Source organism: Corapipo altera, unplaced genomic scaffold (assembly GCF_003945725.1).
Source record: "Corapipo altera isolate COAL_440 unplaced genomic scaffold, ASM394572v1 1, whole genome shotgun sequence".
Classification (NCBI taxonomy): domain Eukaryota; kingdom Metazoa; phylum Chordata; class Aves; order Passeriformes; family Pipridae; genus Corapipo; species Corapipo altera.
The window spans coordinates 4,440,385-4,467,339 of NW_020884873.1; the positions used below are offsets into that span (position 1 = coordinate 4,440,385).

Genomic DNA, 26,955 nt, shown 5'->3' on the forward strand with positions numbered 1-26,955 from the left:
AACCCTTGACTGATCACCACCTTGTCAACTAGACCAGAGCATTAAGTGCCACATCCACTTGTTTCTGAACACCTCCAGGGATGGTGACTCCACCACCTCCCTGGGCAGCCCATTCCAGTGCGTGACCACCCTTTCAGTGAAGAAATTCCTGATGTCCGAACTGAACTTCCCCTGGCACAGCTTGAAGCCATTTCCTCTTGTCCTGTGACTTACTACCTGGGAGAACAGGCCAATCTCCATCTGGCTACAACCTCCTTTCAGGTAGTTGTAGAGAGCAATAAGGTCTCCCCTGAGCCTCCTTTTCTCCAGGATAAACACCCCCAGCTCCCTCAGCTGCTCCTCACAGGACTTACTCTCCAGACCTTTCCCCATCTCTGTTGCCCTTTTCTGGACCCTCAATGTGAGGGGCCCAGAACTGAACACAGGATTCGAGGTGTGGCCTCACCAATGCCAAGTACAGGGGGACAATCCCTATTCCAGTCCTGCAGATCACACTATTTCTGTGTGATCTGTAGAACAACAGCCAGGTTGCCATTGGCCTTCTTGGTCACCTGGACACACTGCTGGCTCAATGTGCAGCACCCCCAGATCCACTGGGCTGTTCCCGTTACAGTATTCCACTTGAACAAGGATGGATGAGGAAAAGACACACCTGCTTATAGTTTACTTGGATACAATGAATACTAGCAGCAGTATGGACTGTTCCAAAGGCAACTTCAAAACAAGCTAAAGAGAGGAAGTGCTGTGTCAGTGAGACTAACTGCAGCAAGTTGGAGGACAGATAGCCTAAGATCTTCTGTCCATTAATTTGCTATGCCCCACACTGCTGCATTCCAGTCATGTGGTTTGTTTGATGTATCATATTCCAGCCCATAAGATTATTTAGTCTTTTTGTAAGATTAGAAAGAAGGGGAAATAATCCAGGCAGATCTACTATTTGGCTCAACACCTGGAGACTGCTTAACCAAAACACAAGGGTTCTTTTATGTTCCTGCTCCTGACCACACCAGTGGCACAACCCGTGTCCCACAGGTTCTCACATATCCTGGTTCTCTACTCCCACCTGTAGGACCACACCTGATCCAACTCCTGGCCCTGCTCCTTTGCTTTGTCCCGAGGTTCCACGGCACTATTTCCCAAACAAAGAGCTTTTTCAGGCATCAGAAAGTCAAAATCTGGCTACAGGAACCATATCAAATCCTATTTCTGATAACTAAATTCCATCTAATCTATTCATAATCCTTCAAACACTGTAAATATTTGTCTTTTGATTAAGAAGACAAAGCTAAAGCCACAGGGGGGGGGAGGGTTGCATTGAAACTCTTTGCAGGACTCTCCCACCAGGTGCCTGGGGATGCACGTGTGCTCCAGGTCTCCCTTTTAAGGAGCACTCACCCCCGAGGCTTCACCGGCTCCTTCCTCGGGGAAGACAGAGCATCCCGAGGGTGCACCGCCTCCTTCATCGGGAAGACAGAGCATCCCGAGGGTGCACCGCCTCCTTCTTCGGGAAGACAGAGCATCCCGAGGGTGCACCGCCTCCTTCTTCGGGAAGGCTGGAGGCAGAGGTTGCAGCAGCGGAGCAGTCCCGAGGCTGCAGCAGCTCCTTCCTCGGGGAAGGCAGAGCAGTCCCGAGGCTGTTCCAGTGGCCGCTTTCCGGGATGCGGGATGCAGGATGCGGTCCCGATCGCAGTGGGATTGACCGGGACCGCAACTCCCGGGCATCGATCACTCGGCACTCAAGCGCGCCGCCTATCCCGGGCGCCGCCGCCGCGCTACAGCGCGGGACCCATCGAGGAGTCGGCGCTCGATTGCCAGCGGCGTGTCCGAGGCCGCGGCCGCCATGTTGGAGCCTGGCAGGGGCGACCCCGGGGGGGTCCAAGAAGGGCAAGGGCAGGTCCTGGTCCTAGGGAGGAATAACCCCGAGTCCCAGCACAGCCTGGGGGCTGACCTGCTGGAGAGCAGCTCTGGGAGCCTTGGTGGATGACAAGTTGACAATGACCCGCCAGAGTGCCCTTGATGATAGGAGAGCCCGTGGGATCCAGGGGTGCATTGGGAAGAGCGTGGCCAGCAGGTCGAGGGAGGTGATCCTGCCCCTCTACATCTGGGGTGCTGTGTGCGGGTCTGGGCTCCTCAGCGCAAGAGGGAAAAGGGGCTGCTGGAGAGGGTCCAGTGGAGGCCACGACGATGATGAGAGGTCTGGAGCATCTCTCTAATGAGGATGGACTGCGGGAGCTGGGCATGTTTAGTCCGGAAAAGACTGAGAGGGGATCGCATCAGTGCACGTAAATATCTCAAAGGCAGGTGCCAAGACGACGCTGCCCAGCGACCGGACGAGAGGAGCAGTGACCATAAACTAAACCACAAGAAGTTCCCCCTCCCAACGTGAGGAAGAACAGCTTTCCACTGGAAGTGGCAAAGCCCTGGCACAGGCTGCCCAAGGGAGGGCGTGGAGTCTCTCCCTCTGTGGGGCCATTCCAAATCCCCTCGTTCCTGTGCCACTTGCTCGCGGTGACCCTGCCCTGGCGGCGGGGGTCGGACGATCCCCAGAGGTCGCTGACGCCGCCGCGATCCCGCTCCCGCTCCGTTCCCGCCGCCATGGGCGGAGCGGCGGCGGGAGCGCCGCGCATGCGCAGCCGGGCCGCGCGGCGGTCCATGGCACAGGCGCGGTCGCGCCGTCCCTGCAGCCCGCGGGAGGAGGAGGAGGAGGAGGAGGAGGAGGAGGAGGGCGGGAGGGGGGAGGAAGATGCCGGGGAAGCTGAAGGTCAAGATCGTGGCAGGGCGCCATTTGCCGGTGATGGACCGCGCCAGCGACCTGACCGACGCCTTCGTGGAGGTTTGTGGCGGCGGAGGGGGAGGGCGGGCGCGCAGGGCCCGCGCGCTGGAGGCACCTGCCGGGCCCGCTCCGCGCCCCCGCGGTGCCGGGGAACCAGCGGCGGGACGGGAGGGCACGGCCTTGGGGTTGGACATCGGCAGGGATTTATTCACGGAAAGGGGGTGATTAGACATTGGAATGGGCTGCCCGGGGAGGTGGTGGAGTCACGGTCCCTGGAGGTGTTCGGGGAAAGACTGGACGCGGCACCCGGTGCCGTGGTCCTGGGGCCGTGGTCTGCTGGTGTTCGGTCGTGGGTTGGACTCGGTTGGTCACAGAGGTCTCCTCCAGCCTCATTGATTCTGTGGTTAGGCAGATGCGTTGTAAGGAGGATGGAGAAGTAATAAAAGCATCTTTAAATCGTTTGTATCACTGAATACTTGAGCGGTTCTACAGGCTTTGCTTTTAAGGCCGGTATTCGTGTTTCCGTTTAAAATTTAAAAACGTTTGAAAAGTTTGAAAATTTAAAATGTCTGAAGTAGTAAAATGTTTTCGAAGAGGGTTTTTAGTCAACAAATATTTAACATTATTTGCGCGTTCAGATCACTTCATTGAACCCGAAGCATCTAACTTCAACCTTCTTTACGATCATGTAGTTAACAGGCAGTATGTTAGGGTGGTTTTTCAGAAAGGGGTTGTAAAAAAAGTTGATGTGCAAAATAAGTGGAAGTGTCCAAGGCCGAGTTGGATGGGGCTCTGAGCAACCTGATCCAGAGGGTGGCATCCCTGCCCATGGCAGGGAGGTGGGAACGAAGGTGCCTTCCGACCCCAACCATTCTGTGATTGCTGTTGTTTCTCTTACATAATCATTATGGTTTTTGATTAATTATTTCCATTATAAATAACTTAGAACATTTCAGAAGCATTCCATAGATTTGGGAATCATACTCTCAGAAAAAGCAAAGAGGTGTTTAAAAATGGTTTGCAGTGAAAATGCATGCTGGTACCACAAACGGTGATTGAGGTTGGCACAGTACTGAAATTAAAGCTAGGAAGGCAGAATGTCTTTCTCGAATAAATTGAAAGGTCTGATAATATTAATATCAAAATAGATTTTGAGTGTGTAAGTCCTGATTTTGTTTGGTGCTTAAAAATTTGGTTGACATTAGACACTAAGGCCATTACTTAGTGGGACAGTAAGCTGGTAGTAAAGTGAAAATGTATTTCTCATGTGCTTTCCAGTGGAGCTGAAGTAGTACACCATTCTGCTTTATTACATGAATGACAATCATTTAACTTAATTTTTCATTGTTTTGTCAGCTGTTTCATCAGTCAGCTTTTAATTTAGAAAGGCTTCTCTTGTGGGCTGCCTTTTAATCCAATTTAAAATTACAGCTCTGATGTGTGCTACTAGGAGACAGGGAAAACAGGGATAAGAAATACAGTTCTCTGAGTTTCACTTGGTCTGTTTTTATGCTGACTTAGGGGAAATAGTTCTCCTCCCATGTGGGTTATCTGTTCCCAACCCCAGTGTCTGTGTAGTTGTGTAGCAAAGTAAATTTTGAAATTCATCTAGTTAAATAATAGCTTAGCAAAAAAGGAAAATAAAATTTCTCAGTAAGATCAGTTTGCTTAGCTGGGTTAATATCCAGTTCCAGGAACATCTAGGCACAAATAAGGGTAAAGAGATACATAGATGGGGGCCTTGCTTTTAGGACTGTTGTTTAGGAATAGTGTGGGAATGGCCCTTTCCACGTGTGGACTAACTATCCTTTCCTCATGTGGAGTGGGCAATGCAGCAGGTGAGATTTATTTCAGAATAAATTGACCTTGAAACTATTGTTTTATTTTTCTGCGTGAAATTGGCAAAAACCTTTTCAACGTGTTTTTCCTCAAGTGAGAATGAAAAGCAGATGTTAAGGTTCTAATTGATCACTAGCCTTTAACTTCCTTGTTAAATAGTGCAATATAAACCTAGAATTAGAAAAGAAAATGATAAAAGGTGTGAGAGCTCTTACTTGGCTCAGGTTGTGCAAAATAAGGATTTCACCAGCGTGTCTGATCAGGAGACAACGAGCACCATGGTTGTTGATGGTCCCTTCCAACTCAGAATATTCTGTGATTCTGTGACTGTTTCTTCCATAAATGTGCTTCTAACTTTGTACAGCAAACAGCAGTGTGGTGCTTGATTATCTTTACAAGCTTTAATGAACTAGCTCTAGTACTGGAGAAATTCAGTTATAACAGCCTGGGGCTCCAGGGGAACTAATTTACTCCCTAGATAACGTGTTAAAATAGGTTGGGTGGAGCTCGGGGCTGCTCTGTCTTGGCAGCTTCTGGAGCAGAACTGGTGTTTAACTGGTGGCTCTCTTAAAGGCAGTGCCAGTATCACTTTATGGCACTACTTTGTGTGATGGATACACATTCCACAGGGCTGTGCTGTCCATTCTCTGAGGGCACACAGGCTGCATCCACCCACTTTGGGATAACCAGATGATTTTGTGTGCTAAGGTTGTTCAGTTCTGTGCTTTCCTACCACTCCAGCTGATGTATGTACAGTGATTTATACAGATCTAAGTGTGAACTCATAGTTGATGCTTTATGCTTTCTAAATTAACTAAGCAAGTGCAGAATCTCTTCAGAGTCAGGTTATGCACCTTTGCAAAATAATCAACATACTATCAAAATAGATCAAGTGTTTATTTAATACTGTCTTAAGCAAAAACATTACAAAAATTACTATACAGTTTTCAAATCTGGGCCCAAATTTAGTCTCCAAAATCCATTTAGACTTTTAGAAGAAGACAGCAATTCAAAATCCCCAACTGTCTTTAAATGCAGGGTTTCTTTTATATCAGCACACTCTTTATTTCCATAAGAATCTTGAATGAACTTTGGGTACTTGTAAGTACCATCAGATACTTGGTATGAGTTGAAGTGCTAATTTTTTTGAGAGGCAACCTTCAGAGAACTACAAATGTTTGTAAATGGTTTGAATGGAAGCTGCAGTGAAATAAAGGCTCTTACATGGTGCTGTGTGGTTTTTAGATGTATGGAGCATCACAGAAATTCAGTTTCATTAAAAAAACCCAAACTGGGTCAGCCTAAAATAGACACCCATGGAGACCAGATGGAGACTCCTGAAATAGGCAATTATGTGGTTGAAGGTGCATTAATAAATAGAAATATGGAGAATATTTAATTTTTAGTAGTCCTGTCTCTATATGTGTCACACTCCCAGGTTGTTTTTATATTTTTCAATCCATTTTCTGATAAGCCTATTCAGAAATCTTAGAGAGACGAGTAATAGGCCATAAGCTGTCAATGTTTAGATAATTTTTCCTTACAATATTTCTAAACAGAAGGCAAGGAGAGTATACCAAGTGACTTTGAATAGCCAATATAAGCAATATTTTTGTCTTTCAAGTGATTGAGGAGGAAAAGAAACAATTTGGATATTATGAGAGTGAGATTGGTTGGAAGTGTCCTTGGATGATAGATACTGATATATGTAAATCAATTTAAAAAGCCACTCTCAGGAAAAGACAGTGATTTGTTGAAATTACTGAAATATGTATTTGAAATTATTTGCGTGTGTAGCTTTAATGAGTCTGAATTTACTTATTAGTATTTATTATTGATAAATGAATGTTTGTATTTTAGGTGAAATTTGGAAATACAACATTTAAGACAGACGTGTATCCCAAATCACTTAATCCTCAGTGGAATTCCGAGTGGTTCAAATTTGAAGTAAGTATTTTTTAAGAGTTTGCCTCTATCTATATAGACACTTTGGCTTAGATGCCCTTAATGAAATAATTGCATTTCAGGCAGAAAATGAGTTTTGAACACTGAAGTGTGTTTCTGCCTAAATACACACAAAGCCTTTTCAGCAACCCCATCTGCAGTTATACCTTGTTTGCTAAAGGTGTCTCGTTGGCTTTTTAGGAGTGTTTGTGAAGATAAAAGCTTGCCAGGTTGGATCCAACTCAAATGTTCTGGGTAATGCTAGAAAAGACAAGAGTGAGGTGAAAGTGGGGGGAAAAATAGCATGGCTTAGGCTTTCAGATCTGGGTACAGGTATTCTTGTATTTTTTAAAATTTGGGGTAAGGAAAGTTAATCAGTATTTGAAATGTTACCTTGGGTTGCAAGAATGATGCACTTGACAAAGAAGAAAATGGAAAATTCCTGTGGGAAGATTACAGAATAAAGAGCTTGGTCAACAATTACTGGACACTTTCTCTTCCCGTTTCCTTATGTAATAATGAGGGCACTCTGCTTTTTCCTGTAATTGCTTGTTGCTTTCCAGGATCTAATTTGTTGATGTCCTTTGACACTGTGCCCTGAACAAGTGTTTACATGTTCTTTTTTGGGGGTTTTTGTTACTACATTTTATTTATTGAATTAAAAAAATAAAAAGGTATTTAGAATAAATTAACTGATAAAACATTTGAATATACAGTAATGGTTCATTTATAGTGTTCTAAGATAACATCACAGGATAAACATGGTTGTAAATACATGCAAGTGATGTAATAGCTGGTAATGTTAAAACATTTTAGAGCAAATATAAAATAGTAAGGATGGGTAGATTATTAATCAGCATGGAATGCATGATTAAGAGCATCTCTTAATCAGCAGCATGTGTTGATTAAGAAAGTAGTACTGTGGTGTTGAAATTCAGTCAGTTTTCCTTTTTTTCATCTTTCAGTTCCTGGGCTCAGTTTTGTGGGGAAGGGAGAAAGAGAACTCCTTCTCTTCATGCAGAAAGAGTTTTTCTGACAATAACAGATGTCTCAAAATTCGTCCTTTTGCAGGGAAAAATGGATATGGGAAAGAAAAGAGACAAACAGCAACACTGAGAAAATAATAAAAATAAAGAATCCCACATTTCAGAGAGTGGAAAAACACTTAACTGCTTAAGACATCCCAAGTGTGTGCACATGGGTGTAGTTTGATCTTTTTTACAAGGCTGCATGTTACAATTCTGCAAACATTTACATGAGTCATCCCATTGCATTCAGCAAACCTGATTCTTGGTTTGTAACATGCAGCACAAAAAGTTGTACAAGGTCTGTCTTTGTCCTAAAAAATAGTCAAGGTATCTGCAGGTGGATTATTGCACTTATTTAGGAAATTACCTGTCTGAAATTACTGGATTGTTACAACAGGCTGTTTAAAATGTCTTCTTTTAAGCCACTCACCAGTGGTGAAAGCACCATTAATCATAACATCAGGGTATAATAGTTCTCTGGGATATTTGATCTTAAATTTTAAATAATTTTTTTTTAAATTTCAAAGTATGCATTGGGGAGATAGGTGGACAATCTAGAGAGTGGAATTTTGATATATATAATCACCATAATCTTGCATTTTTGTTCTTCTCCCAGTGATAACTCTCTGTTTCCAGGATCTCACCAGTCTCTGAAGGGTAAAATCAAAATAAGTGAATGTGTTGTTCAGCTCCAGGAAACTGAAATTCCAGATTTATCTCTGCCAGGTCACTGTACATAACTAACTCTCCCCTCTTCTGTGTTTGTTTTTCAGCAGTGTTTCCCTGCACTTTTTTTAAATACTGAGATTCCATGTTAATATTTGTTTCCAGGTGGATGATGAAGAGCTACAGGATGAGCCTCTCCAGATCACAGTTCTTGATCATGACACCTACAGTGCCAATGATGCCATTGGCAAAGTGTACATAGATATTGATCCTTTGCTCTACAGTGAAGCAGCTACAGTTATTTCGGGATGGTTTCCAATTTATGATACTATTCATGGTAAGATTTGCTAATTTAAAACAGTCCTGTGTGAGATGTAATCTCCTTCTTGTAATCTTCCTTTCTGTAAGCTGTCTTCAGAAATTTGTAATAATTTTAGCTTTGGGAGCTGGAAAGCTACTTTCCTGGCTTCCCCCCCCCCTTATTTCTGGCATGAAAAGATTTCTGGCTCAGGAGTCCAGATTAGTGCTTGGCAGAACGCCTTCCACAGGGCTTGTGACAAGTGGAAAAAAAATCTTCACTTGGTATTTAAAGTAGTTACTGCAAAAATAACATTTAAAAAAAAAAAAAGACCCAAACATACTTTTCCAGTTACCAAGTGTTTAGTAAATGAATATCATTTTGCTGAAGTTATTTGGGGTGTGCCTTCCCGGGATTTGGGATAAACTTCACTTGAGATCAAGGGGCAGGATGTGACATATCTTCAACAGGATGAAATTCCTTTTCCCTGCAGTGAGTGCTCTCAGTGCTAGGTAGATTTCATGAGAATGTCTTGGAGGTATGAGAAAATGAAGTTAATGATATTTTTGCTTTTGATTTTAATGAAACAGCTTTTGTCTTGGAAAGTCAAAGTCAGTTTATACCATTTAGCTTGCTGCTTGAGTACGGGACATTTTTGTTCATTATTCAGTGTGAATTAAGTCACCTAACTGTGTTAAAAGCTAATTATAAATCAGTGTTGTGAAATTGTTTGTGGTGTTTTACTAGGTGGGCATCATAACTGATGCAAAGTATTTTTTATATTTAAAACATTTATATTAAAGAGGGGGTTCTTTGAGAAATACTGCATATATTTTTCTTATTTATCCTTTTGTTTGGTGCATGTTTTCCTATCATACATTTTCTTTTGAAGCTAAATTAAGTGAACACTTGTCTCAGGATGTGTACAACGTGTAAGTCAGAGAGAGTTATATTTCTCTGTGTTTTTCTAGATCTGTTGGCATTTCACAGCTTTTTTTTTATTTAAGTGGAATTAGAATTAGTATATCTTCATGCTCATAGCACTAGATTCCAATTATCTTTTTTCTTGGTAAACAGTAATTGATGCTTCCTTAAAAAAAAGAAATAACGTTCTTAAATTCCTATTAAATTTTTTTTTTTCCCACCTCAACATGATTAACTGTGAAAATATATGAACCTGAGGCAGCTACAGTAACTGAAGGCTTCTATCTCTTGGAATTTTGGAATTAGATCTTGCTGACTTTATTGCAATAGTATCTAAGTCAAACCACGAATCTAATGCTGTTGCTTCTGTCATATACTTATGTGATAAAGGCTTCTGAAGACACTAGAGATCAGACTCATCAAGAAGTTTAGTCCTCAATATGTCAGAACCTATAATATGTGATTTTGTTACTGGGTGGGGAAAAAGAAGAAAGAGCTTAAAATAGGGAAGTCAAAAATGGACGGCTGTGTGTTAGGAAATATTCCATTATTAGTAAGGTTTAATTGTGGCCGAAAACTAAGATCTATCTAAAAGATCTGTAATACCTTATTTTTTATATATTTCCTCTCACAGTTAAGGTATTTAGCAAACAATTCCTGTGCCATTCTGGGGTTCTAGAAAGAACCATAATTTTTTCTCGCTTGGTTGAACTTTAAAGAGTGGCTTTACTGCAATTTTGAAAATTCAACAGAAAGAGGACGTGCACGTGCACCCTGCAGCAGAGGGACCATTGCAGTGCCAGGAGGCTGATGGCCTCTTTTTCCCAATGCCATCTTTCTCCTAAAACCCTGTCTGGCATGACAGGTATTTGAGGACTGTTGTTTGCATCACTTCAGCCTCAAAGGCTTGGCAGAACTAGAAACTTCCTCTCTGTTGGCACCTCTACAGCTGATCTGAGAGGCAAGGACAGGTCTTCCCACTCCCCTGGCCCAGGCTGGAGCTGACACCTGACCTGCCAGTTCATTATAGTACATTCTTTGCAGAAAAACTGACTCAGTGGTAATAGAAACTGCATTCATTACTAATAATGGGGAATAATTAGTAGGGATAGTTTTGTATTGATACAGCTTCTGATGTCTCATGGCTTTTTATTGGTAGGTATACGTGGGGAGATCAACGTGGTGGTGAAAGTAGATCTCTTCAATGACTTAAACAGATTTAGGCAGTCATCCTGTGGAGTCAAATTTTTTTGCAGTAAGTAGAGAAAAAAAAGTTTATTGGAACAGAAAACCTCTCCCCTCTCCCTCATTTTTCTTTCTTTACCTGTTCTGTCAGTCTCCCTTGTATCACCAGCTTGTTGCATAAGCTCAGTGAAGATTACATTGAAGCCAGTAGAAAATGCATAGAATTGTTTGGTTTGCTTTTCTTTTTTAATACACTTTTACTGTCCATGTTTCAAAACAACATAAATAACTGATTTTTTAAATTTCTTTAAGTTCCATTTCAATGTCTGTGAATACATACATAGTGTTATTTTGGGTCTATGTCTTGTTAAAGAGGCACAAAGTGAAAAGGTTTCATAATGGTACATGTTGTAACTGATACACTGGACAGTTATCTTACTGGTGTTCCAGGGTCTCCCAGAACAAAGCTGCTTGGGCATGTCCCCATTTTCACAGAAAATCACGTGGATAACTTTCTGGAATCGTTCACATCCCTTTTTATGTGTAGTTTTATTTTTTCTTGTAATTCTTGGCTCATAGACTTATGTCTTACATCTTTTATATATATTTTTTAACAGCTACATCTATTCCTAAGTGTTACAGAGCAGTAATAATTCATGGATTTGTGGAAGAACTTGTAGTTAACGAAGACCCAGAGTACCAGTGGATAGACCGAATTCGTACTCCAAGGGCATCAAATGAGGCCAGACAAAGACTTATTTCACTCATGTCAGGTATTAAATCATGTAGGCTGCAATGGTTATTGCTGCTTTTAAAAATGTTCACCATTTAAATAACTGCCTTGCTTAAGATTGTGTGTGATTTTTGGGATTAATTATGTTTGGTTTTCTTCAGTTCACAGTGTCTTTCTGAGGATTATACTGTTCTAACTGATGGCCAGTATGGCTGACTTTTTTTCCCCCCCCTTCTTTGGTGAAGCCATCCTGCTTTTAATTTGTTGGTTCCTTGTAGCAAGGTCCAAGAAACCTGTGAAACTTTTTTGAAGATGTTCTTAACCCATATGAGGAGTATTACTAGAATTTTAACTCAAGTTAAAATAATGAACAACTCTACCCTCTTTAGACTACTTCGAAGTATGTGAACAAATATACAACATCTGAGATACAGTGTGCATTAATACTGGTGTTATTCATCCCATCTGATTGAAGTCAAGCTTCAATGTTCTGTGAGCAAAGGCTGAGAGAACTGGGATTATTCAGCCTGGAGAAGAGAAGACTTTGTAGTGACCTAACTGTAGCCTTCCAGTACCTAGGGAAGATGGAGATGGACTATTTACAAGGGCCTGGAGTGACAGGAAAAGGGGCCATGGAATCAAACTGAGAGTAGGTTTAGATTAGATATTAGGAAGAAATTCTCTACTGGAGGCACTGGAACAGGTTGCCCAGAGAAGCTGTGGATGCCCCATCCCTGGAACTCTTCAAGGCCAGGTTGCTTGGGGCTGTCAGCAAGGGGTTGGAACAAAATGATCTTTAAGATCCCTTCCAACCTATGACATTCTATGTTCCTATCATTCTGGTAACTGTATTGCCTTGCACTGATTCTGCAGAACATACTTACAGTTCCTGGAGAGACCAGTGATTAGAGTCAGTTATCTCCAAAGTGTCAGGTAGAGAACAAAACACCCTTGTGCCCTTAGTAAGTGCACACTAAGACAAGAGGCAGTCCATTCAAGATGGATAATCTTGAAGGTGTAAGGAAAAAGAAATGAAACATAGACACCAGGATGATAGGCAGTGGTTTCAGTTCTCTGCTTGGCTCTTAATGTTGTTGGGTTTCTCGTAGACACAGCTGTGTTTTAAGGAAGGTGCTAAAATAAACAGTGAGTTGGGTTTTTCAAGCATGTGTGGAGATCTTTAGTAAGTGGGGCAGCATAGAAGAGATCATGGAGATGTTACTCATTGTCTTCACTGTGAAAGCACATTTTGAGGAAATAAAGTGGAAAAAAACTATTGTCATAACTGACATGAAGACACTTTCAATATAGCTCCCTGTTAGTTTACAGGATTAAAATTTGCATATCTCTTGTCTTGCACAAACAGTGCAAGTGGATAAAGTAGCACATGTGGAAGTGTTCTGCTCGATTTTATTAATGGAAGTGGTTAAGAGGAATAAAACCAAAACACCTCACAGCAATACTGTTTCATGTCATGTGATAAAATGTTTCACATTGCAATCATTACTGATGGCCACACCTGGAGAATCCTGGAGAAATCTGTAACTTCTGAGAGAGAGCCAGGCTGTTTCACAGGCCTGTGTTTTTTATGTTAAAAAGAATATGGTCTCAGCCTTGGCTTGGATGAAATCCTGAGCACTTTTCACTCAGCTAGGAACTTCATACACTACCTCAATCTTTGAGATTTTTCAAGACCAGTACAGGCATGATTTCAATTAAGAAGTTTTGCAATAGTAACCTGTGCTGGTAATTTTAAAATCAAGCTTCAGGAAAGCAGTAGAAACCAGGGGCAGGAGTTGGGCTTCAGTGATCCATGTGGGTCCCTTCCAAGTCAGGATATTCTACAATTCTGTGACCATTTCATTCCACTTGAGTTCTCAGCAGCAGTGACATTGTTAGGGCTATCCTTTGTGACAGTGAGGATTTTTCAGTTTGTTAACAGAGGATTTTGGAAATCTTTAATTTTCATCATAAGAGAGATAATATTTTCTACCGAAGTATGACCAAAACAATCTAGCTGCATGGATCCATTAAATATGTTTTTTTAAACATCCTGCTAAATAAGCAGCAATAACAGACCAGTGTATTACAGTCACAGTCTTTCAGTCCTTATGTGCAGCTAAAAGAGAAGTGACAATCTTTTGTTTGCAGTGGGAGAGGGCAAAAAGTATGAATTAGGTTGAAATATGCTTGAATAAGTTTGTAAATAAAGAAATTATAGATGCCTATCCACATAGGTGTCAAAGATGTTACATTGTTCTGAACTGTGTGAAGGAGTATTTAGAAACTTACCTGAATTCCAGGACACATCTTGACTGTCTCTTTCTCTAAATAAACAAAAAAAGGAAAAAACTAATGAAAATAAAAAGTAGATGGGAAAAAAAGTGAAATAACATGTTATTTTGGCAATCAGAGTGGATATGGAGAAAAAAAAGAAAAAAAGCTATGCAAGACATTGGTATCACACTATGTTATAGGAGGCAGAGGTTGTGACCAGCTCCTTGGCATAACTGTGTAGGATTGCATTTATTACCTGTTCTACTGACTTGGTTGGCAATTCCAAGAGCAGAGGTCAAAGACCACGAAAGAGAATAGGGAAAGTTCACTGCAATTACGAGCTCTTTACCTTTTGTTTTGTAGGTGAACTGCAAAGGAAGATTGGCTTGAAGGTGCTTGAAATGAGAGGAAATGCTGTTGTTGGTTATTTGCAGTGTTTTGATTTGGAGGGAGAGTCTGGACTGGTAGTGCGAGCCATAGGAACAGCCTGCACGTTGGATAAATTAAGTAACACATCAGCATTTTTACCTGCATGTAACTCCCCATCCAAAGAAATGAAGGAGTAAGTATGAATTAGTAGCTTGTAGGGAAACAAGTTTCACCTCTCTTCTTCTCATACTCATTCAGTTTTACATAACCGATGTGATTTCTTTTTTTCCCCAGAATTTGTTTTCCTTTTGTAGTTTTATTTGTCGGCAACTCAGTTTGTATTCCACAATTTTGAAATGTTTTAGGTTGGATTACTTATGTTATTTCAGTAGAAGATAGAGTGGTAATCCTTACTTAAGATGACTTTTGAATTCATGTAGCAACAGTATCACATATCCTTGGGTTGTGATCCACCAGTTTAACTGATCATTAGTTCTGCTTTGACTCTGTATTTGTACAATAAACATTTCTGTGGGGGCTTCTTAGGGTATACCTTTGGTTCAAGTTTGAGTGTGTGTGCTGACCATATAAGAAGATATAAATTTTGAATTCGGACGGTTCTGTCAGTGATTTAGACAATGACCCCAAAAAGGTCTCATCTTTTGTTGTGTGCTTTCCTTTTTACTGTTGCAAAACAAGTAGGACTATGGCAAAACAGGTAGACAGTGAACTCACAGAGAAAACTTTTTATGATGAGAGGTAGAATTTCATGATCTTTGTTGTATCTACTGCAGCACCAAACACAGTTTGAATGCAATTTTTTGATATGCATACAGATTAATAGAAGTATACTTGCAGTCTTCTTCAAACTGTTACTACTTTATTGCTTGGATAAATTTTCTGTTTGCTAGAGCAATCCAATTTCTGGAAGGAGAAAACAGCACAAAAAATTGTCCTACATATGCTGTGTTTCTAGAGGTATTGGTTAAAGTAGCCATTTTCATTAGTTTGAACTGTTGTGTCCTGGCAGTAGAAATTAGGCATTTTTGTTGTGCAGGCATCAACTGCTCTGCAAAATGCCACAAAATATGCTCTGACTTCTAAAAATTACTGGTTTCTGTTTCAAGTAATAGCTTGTTTAATTTGTCTTAATTTAAAAAATTGCCATCAAAAGAACTACTGGATACAGTGTAGCATAAAATAACAGCGGTGATTTAAAAGGAAAAAAGGTAGACCTGGTAATTAGCAACCTAAAAAGCATCCATGAATAAATCGGTAGCTTTCCCTCTGCAGCAAAACGTGGAAATTCCACCTCCCAAATTATCCCTGTTCAGCTTGGTGGTGGATACTGACTCAGTTCAAAAAATGGGCGTGTTTCCCTAAAGCAGCAAAATCAACTAATACTTCTTATTCTTGGCTTTACTAACTTGATGCCCTGTTGCCAGAGAATCAATTATGCATTCACAAGCTAGTGCTTAAGCTGTTCCTTTCCCTCTTTTTATTTTCATCTGGACTCTTGCATGCTAGGAATTTAAATTCTTAGAGTCTGCTTAGAGTAAGAGATCTCTTCTAGCTAAACTTCCCTGAAATCATTGATAACATAACCTTGCAACCTGTTTGTATGTATTGTTTTCTTTTCTTCCACCTTGGCTGCAAATTCTCTCAGGTCTCCGCTGGTTCATCCGCCAAGCCATGGATGCCGCTCGACTCACAACAGCCCAATTCACACTGCTACTGGCTCACGACTTACTCAGAACTTCTCTGTGTCTGTTCCCACTCTCATCTACACTGGTACGAGACTGCTCACACTCCAGAGCTGGGGAGAGGCAGGCCACAGGCACAGTGGTCGCAAAGGGCAGGCAGGCAGGCAGTGTAGGCAGGTACCACCCATCCTTCCTCCCTCATTTTCTCATGGAGACACCTCCTGTTGGCAGTGAAGAGCTGCCCAGTGTGCAGCTGCTGAAACAAAGGCAGTAGTTTCTTGGAAACGCATCGGAGTCTCTTCCACAAAGCCACGCTCTTCGTTTCGTTTTAACGTGCTTGCTTCCTGAGAAATTCAGTAAAAATTAAGTTGATGTGTCTGGGAAACGTTCACTATTGTGCAGTCACTGGAGAAAATCATGTTTTGATTCGAGTTCACAATTGCTTTCAAGCATAATTCTGATACGGTATTTAGGTTTTAAAGTGGTTATAGGAAGGGTCTGTGCCATTTGTGGAAGAGATGGTTTTAGAGAGCAGGTAAGTCAACCTGTGCATAAGTGAACTGTTTGTCAATATAGTTGTTCCCATGAAGGTTCTCCTCTTTGCTCTGTTTTTAGCTGTGGCATGCTGCTGCTGCTATAGGATAAGGAAACGTTGTTTTTTTTTTTTCCTTTAAATGCGTATGTGTGTATATACATAAATGTATAAATATGTATAAACACAAATATAATTTGAAATCATTTTTTCTTTATTAAACTAACTCAAAGCATTGTGTACTTGACCAGATTTTTAAGCCATAAACTTTTCAATTTTTTTTCTTTTGCATATATATATATATATATGGTTTTTTTGTCACATCTCATGCCTTTCATTTGGCTTAATTGTTTCATTGTAGATTATCAGCATCTACCTGTAGAATGCTGAATGGGTAAAACAGCATTTCTTTGCCTCTGGCCTCATCCCCAGTCTCGCACCTAAGGAATAGCTGCTGGCCCTGCCCCAGTCCCATCCTGGTGTTTGGATCATGCTGCTGTCAGCCAGGTCCTTTGGCACAGGATTACTGAATATGTTTCCACCTTCTTCTGGCAGGATTCCTTTCAATGAAGATCCCAATCCCAATACTCATTCATCAGGACCCTCCACCCCTCTGAAAAACCAAACCTATTCCTTTTCACCTTCCAAGTCCTACAGTCGACAGTCCTCTTCTTCTGACACAGATTTGAGTTTGACACCCAAAACTGGTAAGGCGCTTCCACCCACTTTTTGTTTAATTTGTGTTTCTCTTTTTATATTTTCATTCAACCCCTTTTTGCTTTCTGGCATTGAAGTTATCAAAATGATGTGGAAATTGGAGACTTCACATAGCACACCTCAAGCTCAAAAAGGTTTCTGTAGGGCAAAAATTTCAATCCTGCCTGTATTTCCACTGTCCTGGATAACATGAAAATTACTTTTGTAACACGACTGTATTCAAGCCAAAATAAAACACCTTGGAGCATTAAGGGAGTCCTAAGTAATTGCCTTTTTCGTATTTCCTCCATTTCATATCACAAATCATTGGAGTACATTTCTCACCTCAATATGTCAAAGATGGTGTTACTAAAACTATGTAGTCTTCAGGCCTCATGTGTTGTGCTATAAATATACCGCATACATTTTCTGGTTTTGAACTCCTTTTTGCAAATGCAATGCTAGAAACATAGCAGCTGCTGTCTTTTTGTTCTCTTGGTGTGTGGAAATGGCTTTACATACACACTATACACTTTGAAAGTAACTTAAATTGCATCACAAGTAACTCCAGCCATCTTCAAAAAAACGTTTTCCTTTCTCCATTGGTCTGTCATAATTTTTTCAACTTGTTGTTTCTTCCCTCCTTCTTTTTAGTCTGTGGTTAGAATCATGTTAGTAATAATGTCAGCACAACTTCAAAGAGTGTCTGTTTACTTTCCATTATGTGACCAAGGCCCTGAATTTTGCTACCACAGAGCAAAATATTTTGCAGAAGTGTTTATAAAAGTTTGGTTACTTTTCAAATGATGTTTTAAATTGTGGTATTTGAAGCTCAGAACATTCTTGTCTCCGTCTAATTAGACAATTTTTAAGCATATTAAAGCAGATTATTCAGTTTTACTTGATAGCACCCCTCTCAAGAATTTTTCCTAGAAGTTAAATGTTGCATTCAAATGGAGTTGTATTAAATATTTTACCTGGTTTATTCCCTGGATATCTGTTAAAACTGTTCCCAATTAGGAAGCTGTCTTTCTCAGTGCTGTCTTCTCTGTCCCCTTTTTAAAACAAATAGGCAAACAAAAGCAGTTTATTTTTTTGTCCTTATTTTTAAATTATGACTGTTTTGTGGATGGTGATCACTTGTTTAAAGGACATACAGATATAACTGGATGCTTATGATAGAGAAGAACCACAAATTCATATGTGTTTGGTTTACTGAATATTTGAAAACTGTTTCATTTGATCGTATTTTCCATGGTAAAGATCATTTCATGTAAAGGATTTAAATATAACATAGGTGGTCATCTTTATAGATGTAAATGTGCTCAGGTTAGGAAAGTGGCAACTCAGTGTGAATTTGTTAGGGTTTTAAAGCAGCAACTTTACATCATTGCTGGCAATATTATGGAGGTGGATGGACCCTTTTGTCTTTAGTCAGTTCTTTCAGAACAGAAACAGATTGTGTAACTGGTAGCTCTTATTTTCAGGGAGTTTTCAAGTATGTGAAGATATTTTTTAGCTATCTTTTTAGTACTAAAGCTAACAGTGGGCCCAGTTTTGCTTACCAGCACTGTCTTTTTAGCAGCTTTTAACTCTGCTGCTGAAACTTTTCCCAAAAGGATTTGCTGGTTGCATATAAAGATTCCATATCTTGGTTATGACAAACTCGATTTTGAATCTTAATAGATTAAAAGGACAGTTTAATGACAGTTTAAATGATTCTTGAGTCATTCATGTTACCTTTCACCAAAAATTTGCTGATGTGCAGAAGCTGCTCCTGTAACATACTAAACTCAGTATGTTGTTTTTAAGAATTCCCTGTATATGTTTAGACCTCTGTTTTTTGTTTCCCAAGACTGTTGCTAAGTTGGAATATTTCAGTGTGAAAATAGGTGATGTTAGTGTTTAAAAAAAGTTAAAGAAATGTAGACTTCTCATGTGGCACGTCAAACATTGTCAAATTTGAGATTAACCATTACTCGAATTGGCTGATGTGAAAAATGAAGTATTTTCTGATATTTCTGCAGTGTATTATATTCCTCTTTATTTTTCAGTCAGGTATTTTGTGTATTCACGTGTCTAAGATGGAGACTGACCTGGAGAAAGAGTGCAGATACCACAATTTCACAACAGGAGTTAACAAAATAGAGGAGGTTGAAACTCGGATCTGCTTAAGCATCTAGTTTTCAGTAGCTCCAAATCAGGAGAATGTTACCTTAATGTATTTTGTAAAATACAACTGTGCTTGTGTTATCCATTCTGGTCTATAAATACACATGCTGAGAAAGCTTATTTGGGTTTGAAGTTAGACTTCTGTGAGTAGTGATAGATTTTCTGCCACTGCAAATGAACAGAATCAGGCTGATGAAAAGCATGACCTATTTTAATCCAGTAATACATTTTGATGTCACACAGTATATGTTTGGAGGAAATTGAGAAGGTGGGAACTCCTTTTCTTTGTGGGAACTTAGAATTCTACAAAATTTATTACTTTAGAAAATCATAAACCAAATCCATGACCTCTCTGGAAAACAACTTTTTCTACCTAAATAATGAAAGTAATCAGATTTAGTGTGTGCAAAGACCGTGTTACTTTTATTTTACTCCAAAGTATTCGTTGTCAAATTTTGTTTGAAATTTAAAATAAATGTCAGATTACCATGGCTTTTAAAAAAATAATTTCCAAAGGAAAATAATCAAGTCATGATTTTTAAAAACATGCTTCTCATTCACATTGTGGAGCTGTATTGTCATTCCATTTCTTTGTGTGTTGCGAAATAATTGAGCAGTAAGTGTCGATTCGTTTAGAGCAAACAAAAATGCTTCATTTTGATTTCTTTTGTCCGTTTCTTTAGTCATCTTCTGAATCTACATCTCTTTGTCTCTATTACTTTCCTCCACAGCACCTTCCCCACAGGGACCTAGGATTTTCCTGTTTCCCAGCTCCCCTACACTCTCTTGTGATTCCCCACATCTTAAAAAGTCCTGTCTCCTCCTCTCGGGGTCTAGCATTAAACCTCTACACTCTAGCCATGTCAGCCCAGTTGTTCTGAGGAAAAGTGTTTCTTTCACTGAAGAGCTGCTTCTGGCTGCTTCTGGTAGGATCTATCTATTATGGCCTTTTAAGCAAACTTTTAAGGAAATGTTGTTGTTATTTGATAACGGGGGCAATTAACACACAGCCTTCTATAACCCTGGTTTTGCTCAGTTAGCCTCTGAAAACTGCTGGCTACATGACTATTCATCCCATCTCTCACCTCTGCCCCAGGAGCTTGAAACAGCTTCAGAACTGCTTGTAGGATTTGAAACATGTAGCTTGTGCTACAGAACTTTCTCCTTAACTCTTGCAAAATTTCCTTTGGTAATTGGACTAAAATAATTTACCTTTTTTTTTTTTTTTCAATCACCTACATTCTCTTCACTTTGTCGTTCCTGTATTTTGCATGGAGCAAATGTTCCTTGCCCTTGCTCATTAATTCATTCATAGTTGGTCGAAACAATGGTTATCAGATGGCTAGCAACTCTGCTTTTTCATTTAATCTTCTAAACTAAGCCCGTATTTTTAATTTTTCTGCCCATTTTTCCATTTCACTGACATGCGTTATTTTCATAGATTTAAATTAAAGACTTGATATTGCTGCTTTTTTTTTTTTTTGTAGAAGCTATTTTGGTTAGTTTCTATTTTTTGAGTTTGTTTCATGTCCAGTATTTATGCTCTGTTTGTCTGTATTTATTATTGTATAGTCCCTGGCAATGATGTTTAGAATCAATGCCAAAGAGTAGAAGCAATTTAATCTTGTTTAATGGGACTATACAGATACTAATATTTTTGTTTCCTTATCCAAGAACAGCTAAAAATATTTGTTGAAAATCGTAGTATTTTTCTATCTAATTATATGGTAATGGTAGCCTAGTAACTCTTGAAAATGAATGAATTTAGGAATGATTTTACATACATTATTAAGTCTAGTATTATTTCTAGATCTCCCAGTCTTTGGTTAAACCAAATAACTGCACTTCAGTGTATATTTACAGTTTTGTTGACTTTTATCAGATACTTGATCAGAAGAAAAAGGAAACTAGCAAGGAATTGTTATGTTAAATTAGTTACAAATTCTGTAAAAGAAAATCTTGGCTTCATTCATAACTGTTTACACTGTGGTGTTTGTATTTCATCCTGCTCCTGACACCTTTTTGTTCTTTATCCTGTGCTTTCCTATACAACTTAAGTGTTTATTTTTGCTTTGTCGAATTAGCCCTGATGTCTTTAGAAACAAGGAATACCAATGATAGTATGTCTTTAGCCATGAAATATTACTAAGAAAATCTGATTCACCAGCATTGTGTTTACTTTTAGGAAAAAACACAATCTTGGTATGTGTTTATTTTTTTTGATTTCTAACCATAGAGCACAAAATTTACTGTCATACACATAACCTGCATCTCAACCCACTCAGTTAAGGTCCTTGGGAACAGGTAATTCAGTAGCAAAGATGTCTTTGTGTCTGATAAACTTTCTCTTCAGAAAAAATTCCTGTAGTGGGGGGTAGGGATGGAGATAAGTCTGAAAGAAGGGAAGAGGGAATTACCCATATTATGCAAAATTGGAGTTTATCTCTTATTTTCATTTACAGATAATGTGCAGGTTATGTGTGTGCAAATACAGTCATCAAATAAGTGTGGTGGTTTTAAATGCTGAGCAGTAACCCTTGGCTTATGTGAATGAATCAGATGAGTGAATATTTCATTGCATAAATATTAAAGAAAATAAAAGTAAATTGGAGTTTATATTTTAAATTAAAGGATGTGCATTACCATTGCAATTTTCTTTTTGCTCCTAATCATGTGTTATGTAGCTACTGCTGTAATTATGTGTCCAGTCTCCTACCAGTGGTTAGGAAAGGTGATTTAGTTACTCTGAAGCTGTTAGAAAGCGAGATTTTCATTACTTTCATTTAAAAAAACCCAAAAAAGTAATGATAGTAGTGAGAGATACTTTAAACTAGAGTAATCTGGCAGAGAGGCCCTTTTTGATAGGTTACGTAGAAACTTTCTGTGAACAGTAGAGAGGGCAGATCTACATTTAAATCATGGGTAAAACTCCCAATAGGAAGAAGAAAAGTTATATGTCACAGGAAAGAAATGCAAGCCCAGATCTTCAAGTCTGTGTATTTTGGAATTGTTTTTAATTCAGATTGACAGCAGAAAAAGATCTTAGATCGGGGGGGTTTTCCAAATGCTGTAAAAGCACTGCTAGTCATGTGGAAACCTAACTCTAGAATACCCCTCCCAAATCTAAATTAAACTGTGATGCTCAGCAGTTTTTAAATTAAATTATGGGGATCATTTGACTGTTTTCAATGACTGTTGTATTTACTTTCTAATTTAACCTTTGATTGCAAATTATAATATATGTTTCTTTGAATGTCATTTGTACTGATACTCTTCAGGAATGGGCAGTGGGAGTGCTGGAAAAGAAGGGGGGCCATTTAAAACTCTTTTAAGACAACAGACTCAGTCAGCTCTGGAACAAAGGGTAAGGCATTTTATACTTACATTTCTGATCTACTAAAGTGAAAATTTAGCTTGTAGTAAGTTAAATGTTTCCTGTTACTTTCCGTTTAAAAATACGGGTAATTTTTAGGTCTGAAAACTTTTTACAAATGTTAAATGTTTAGCCTTTATATACACAGATTATTTAATTTTAATATATTACTAAAGCGTTAAGAATAGTGAAGCAATTAACTGTGAACAGCACTCAAGTGGTGTTAAGAGAAAAAATTCTAGGAAAAACTACTGTTACTTGGTTTCTGTAAATTACTGATGCATGTGTAAGTTTAATACTTAATAAATAATGGTGAAGTTTTTACAGAAGCCAAATTCAGAAACACTGGAACAGCTTTAAACAAGGTAAAATTCCCTTTCAGAATTGGGAAGACTTTCAGTTTTGGGAAGTAGAGTTGGTGCCTAATTTAGCCTTCATTGCAGGGCTAAATGAAATGTGAGTGCAGGTAGCCCTTAAATGAGAACTTAAACCTGAAATACTTGCCGAGCAAAAGAAGGGGTTTATAGATTTAAGCTTTTCCTCTATAGGACTGAAAATACCATCTGTCATTATACTGAATAGACTGTATAATAAAAATAGTGGGTTTAATTCTTTGTTTCTGGTTGGAATGAGTCCTTGCAACTTTGTTTATAGGTTACACACTGCTTTTGTCAAAATGTTATTAATGAGGCGTCTTGAAGGAAAAAAATGTGACTATTTACCTATTGCAAAATAAATACAAGCTTAATTGCTATTTCTGAGCGCCTGACCTACTACCATAGAACCATGTATGTTTGTTTAAAACAAAACCACCTGCATCTGTGAAATATAAGTGAATAGCTGCTGTTTTTGAGTCAGTGGATGATTCTCTTCTCATTTCTTGTGTTACCCATTGCTAAGGGAGGATCGCCTCATAGGTTCTGTAGACGGCGGGTATGTTCCAAATCACTGCGCGACCCTTTGTAGCCCTTTCTTCTCCTACTGAGGATTTCTAAGTCATTATTTGAAGTATTTTCATTTTTCTGCTTTGAGGCCTTGCGGATTTCTTTGTGATCTTCATTTATGCCTTTTTTTTGGTTTTTTTACTATTTGTTTTGTTGGTTTTCAGAGCTCTTATCAGAGCAGCGTTTTTGCTTCGTATTTTGCACGTTGATACGGTTCAGTTAAAATTTTAATTTATATTTAAGTACAAATCCATGGCTTTTTGCTTTTAATGTTTTAATTTGCCAAAAGGAATGCTTTTAAAAAGAGCCTTTTTTCTGTTTACCTTGGATTTTGCTGGCATTTTAGACATTTCATGGCTGATCTGTCATTTCCTTAGGAAGCTTTTTAAAGACAATAAAAATGTAAATTAAGAGCACTTAATGTATTCTTAGAGCTTGAATTATTTGCATATTATTTTGATAAGGCCTGTGTATTGTCTAGCAGAAAAATACTGTAAAATGGGATGGAAACTTGTGTTGTCTGTTAATTGATAATGATGTAGCAAAGCATGTGGACTGTTAATTGATAAAAAAACGTTCATTCTGTCTTCTGAAAATTTCATATTGGATGTGTTTTTGCTACGGTGTTACCTCTTATTTATTTACCTTAAAATTGAATTACTTAACTAGAATGAATAGCATTTATAAGTGACTTTGTCTGTTTTAATATTGTACACATAAATAGTGTACTCTAGTTACTTGTCTGGATTACTTAGGGTAGCCCTTATTTGGGAAAACAAAGAATAAATTAAATATCTGTAATATATTTCCACGTGTGTTAGTTAAATCATGGAATCACAGAATGCTTTGGGTTGGAAGAGACCTTAAAGATCATTTTGTTCCAATCCACTGCCTTAAAGATCGTTTTGTTCCCCCAACAGGGAATCTTCCACTAGACCAGGTTGCTCAAGTTCTTTTGAGTCTTATTTAGTTTATTTGGGTATATGGTGCTGCTAAGGCACTTTGAAACTGGTTCATTTAACTGGATGTCTCCACAGCTTTTTTAAATAAAATGTGGGTTTAATGTATTATTTAAATAACCCTGATTAGCAAACCCTGTGCTGTTTGCAGAAGGGTAATCTTACTCAATTTCTTCTGTGAAAATACATCAGCTGTGGAAAACTCACATGTGTTATATTGTAGGTTAATAACTTTTAGCAATTCACAGGATGCCTGTAGATAGCAAGTGTAACTATAGCACACATGCTTTTGTGTATATTTTTAACTATAAATCAATAAGCTGTATTTCCCTCAGTGGGAAAATCTGAGCTTACTCTACTCCTAAAAAATTAGCCTCTGTTTTTGTAGAAATGGCCAAATGCTGCTCTTGATGGTATTTAGTATCTCCGTTGACCTCAACTTGGACAAACACTGTTTTATTCCTCCATATTTGCATTCTGCAAGTGCCTGAGAGATCTTTACCACTGCCTTTTCAAAATGGGGGTCTGTTGATCTTCATCTCTGAAGGGCATTGCTGGACACCTGTTGTGTTAGAGCACAGTTCTCTGGGTGATTCCTTTGGCTGAAATCCTGACTTAATCATCTTTTCTTTCCAGTGACTTCTTACCCAGCCCATCCCCTCAGTTCAGTTCAAGAAAAACTGTAAGATTGTTGGGCCACCTTGTGAGATGGCACAGTAGATGTGCTTAGAATAAAAGCACATTCAACCAGGAAATTACCAGTATTTTAGTGTGGACCAGTTCCCCACACTGGTTCAGCCCCAAAAGCTCTATGAGCACACCTGAGCATTATCTGAGGGAGTGGTTCAACCATGGGAATGAGTGAATGGCTGGAAGGGAATTGGAGAACTGCTTCAGCTGGCACTAACACCAAATGATGTGTGTGTAGCTGTGTTCCATCTGCTTTTTCATCATTTTGTGTGTCTTTGTATGAAATGTAATTCTAAAAAGAATACTAGCAATACATGTATGTGTGTACACAGACATTTTTAAACATTGTATTAAGCAAATATTTATGAGAATTTCATTGTAGCCTTATCAAACATCCCCCCAAATGCCAACTATAAAATCTCTATGTAGTTGCAAGGATGAAACCAGTGACAGTCTTTTGGGGTCTGTGCAGTCAATGACTGTGAATTGGCACAGTGAATTGGTGTTGGTAAAATGATTGATCATCTTCAGCTGTAGCTTGGTAACTTAAAGTTCATCCTGTTTTGTCACACACTGGAATACTTTGCTTAAATCACCTTAATGTAAAGATAGTCCTTTGCAAATTGTAGTAATAGAGGAGATTTATAATATGAGAACACAGCATCTGGTTCTTATGAAATCTCTGTTTTCCTGGCAGTAACTATAGATGTATAATTTTGAAGTATTACAGATTACCACATGAAATTGAGGCTGGAACTAGTATTTGAATAATATAATAATAAAACCCCCCAAAGCTCTAAATGAGATTAAAAAAGAAAAAAAAGAAAAAAAAAAAGGAAGGGGAAAAAAAAAAGCAGTGCCATCTTATGAAGCAATGGAGTTCCATCTGTGTAAGAATGGATGAGAGACTGTTAAAGGAATCATGTCAGAACGGTTCAGTGAGTCTGATACCCAGATTTGTCTGTGGCTGGAATTCACTGATAGGACACAGGTCTAATTTCATCATGTATTGTAATACAGACTTGCAAGTATCGATATATTGATTGAGAGAAAACCATGTCATTACTTGAGGTTTTATTCCTGATTTGTGGTGTAGGAAATCAGGCAAACTGGGAGTCTGAACATGCTAAAATTATTTGCAGTACACAGCCTCAACAAAAAATAAAAGTAACTTCTGAATCTCCATATAGGTTAAAAAACATTGTATTTGCTTAAGCTTTGGAGCATGGAGTGTTGTTTACTTTGTTCACTCCATACTGCTTTAGCATAGTTTTAAGTTTGAGTATATATATGTATATATAAAATACAAATGTACTATAGGCTTAATGGAATTTCATATTGGTGGCATATGCAGTAAACTTTTTTATTGATTTCTGTAGATCTGGAAAAGCTAATAATCTGAATGGCATTAAAGGGGGATGACTATGTGCAAGGGACAGAGCAGATGTGTATGTTAGATATTTAAAGACAAGTTAGGCAAAATGAGTGTCACAGAATTCCACAGGGAGAAATATTATGAGCATACTTGAGAATTACTGAGCAATTGCTGTTACAGAGCCACAGTGAAATAGGCTTCTAACAATATGTTTATGTACTGCATTTTTTCCATTTTTCAGCATGAAAGACATTCAGAAAAAAAGTTTAGGCTGTTATAGTCAGCTTTTTTGACTATTCTGGTAACTTGCAAAGCACTTTGATCTGTTAGAACCTTCTGGGGGAATCTTTACTGTAATGCTCTCTAGAGATGCATCAATGCTCCTCAAGACACATTAATTGAACACGTTTGCAGAGTCCTGTGGTGAATTCTTCCTGCCTTTTAATTGGATCATAAGACATGCCTGCAGGTTTGG

The 26,955-nt window shown here is 38.9% G+C and overlaps 1 protein-coding gene across 13 annotated transcripts in view; it reads left to right on the forward strand.

Annotated features, from left to right (window-relative positions):
- Positions 1 to 2,676: 2,676 nt before the first annotated feature.
- The window catches only part of C2CD5 (C2 calcium dependent domain containing 5), a 66,102-nt gene continuing 41,823 nt past the window's right edge, over positions 2,677 to 26,955 (forward strand). For 2 of the 13 annotated variants that reach the window (XM_027656459.1, XM_027656450.1), the window contains exons 1-9: positions 2,678 to 2,833; positions 6,473 to 6,559; positions 8,416 to 8,587; positions 10,632 to 10,727; positions 11,275 to 11,430; positions 14,031 to 14,229; positions 16,827 to 16,978; positions 19,871 to 20,065; positions 22,418 to 22,503. In XM_027656459.1, coding sequence (XP_027512260.1) covers positions 2,744 to 2,833; positions 6,473 to 6,559; positions 8,416 to 8,587; positions 10,632 to 10,727; positions 11,275 to 11,430; positions 14,031 to 14,229; positions 16,827 to 16,978; positions 19,871 to 20,065; positions 22,418 to 22,503 — 1,233 coding nt within the window. In that variant the 5' untranslated portion in view covers positions 2,678 to 2,743. Of the gene's footprint in view, positions 2,834 to 6,472; positions 6,560 to 8,415; positions 8,588 to 10,631; positions 10,728 to 11,274; positions 11,431 to 14,030; positions 14,230 to 15,702; positions 15,828 to 16,826; positions 16,979 to 19,870; positions 20,066 to 22,417; positions 22,504 to 26,955 lie in introns of those variants that run through there. The other 11 variants (XM_027656436.1, XM_027656442.1, XM_027656467.1 and 8 more) reach the window with 11 other exon arrangements.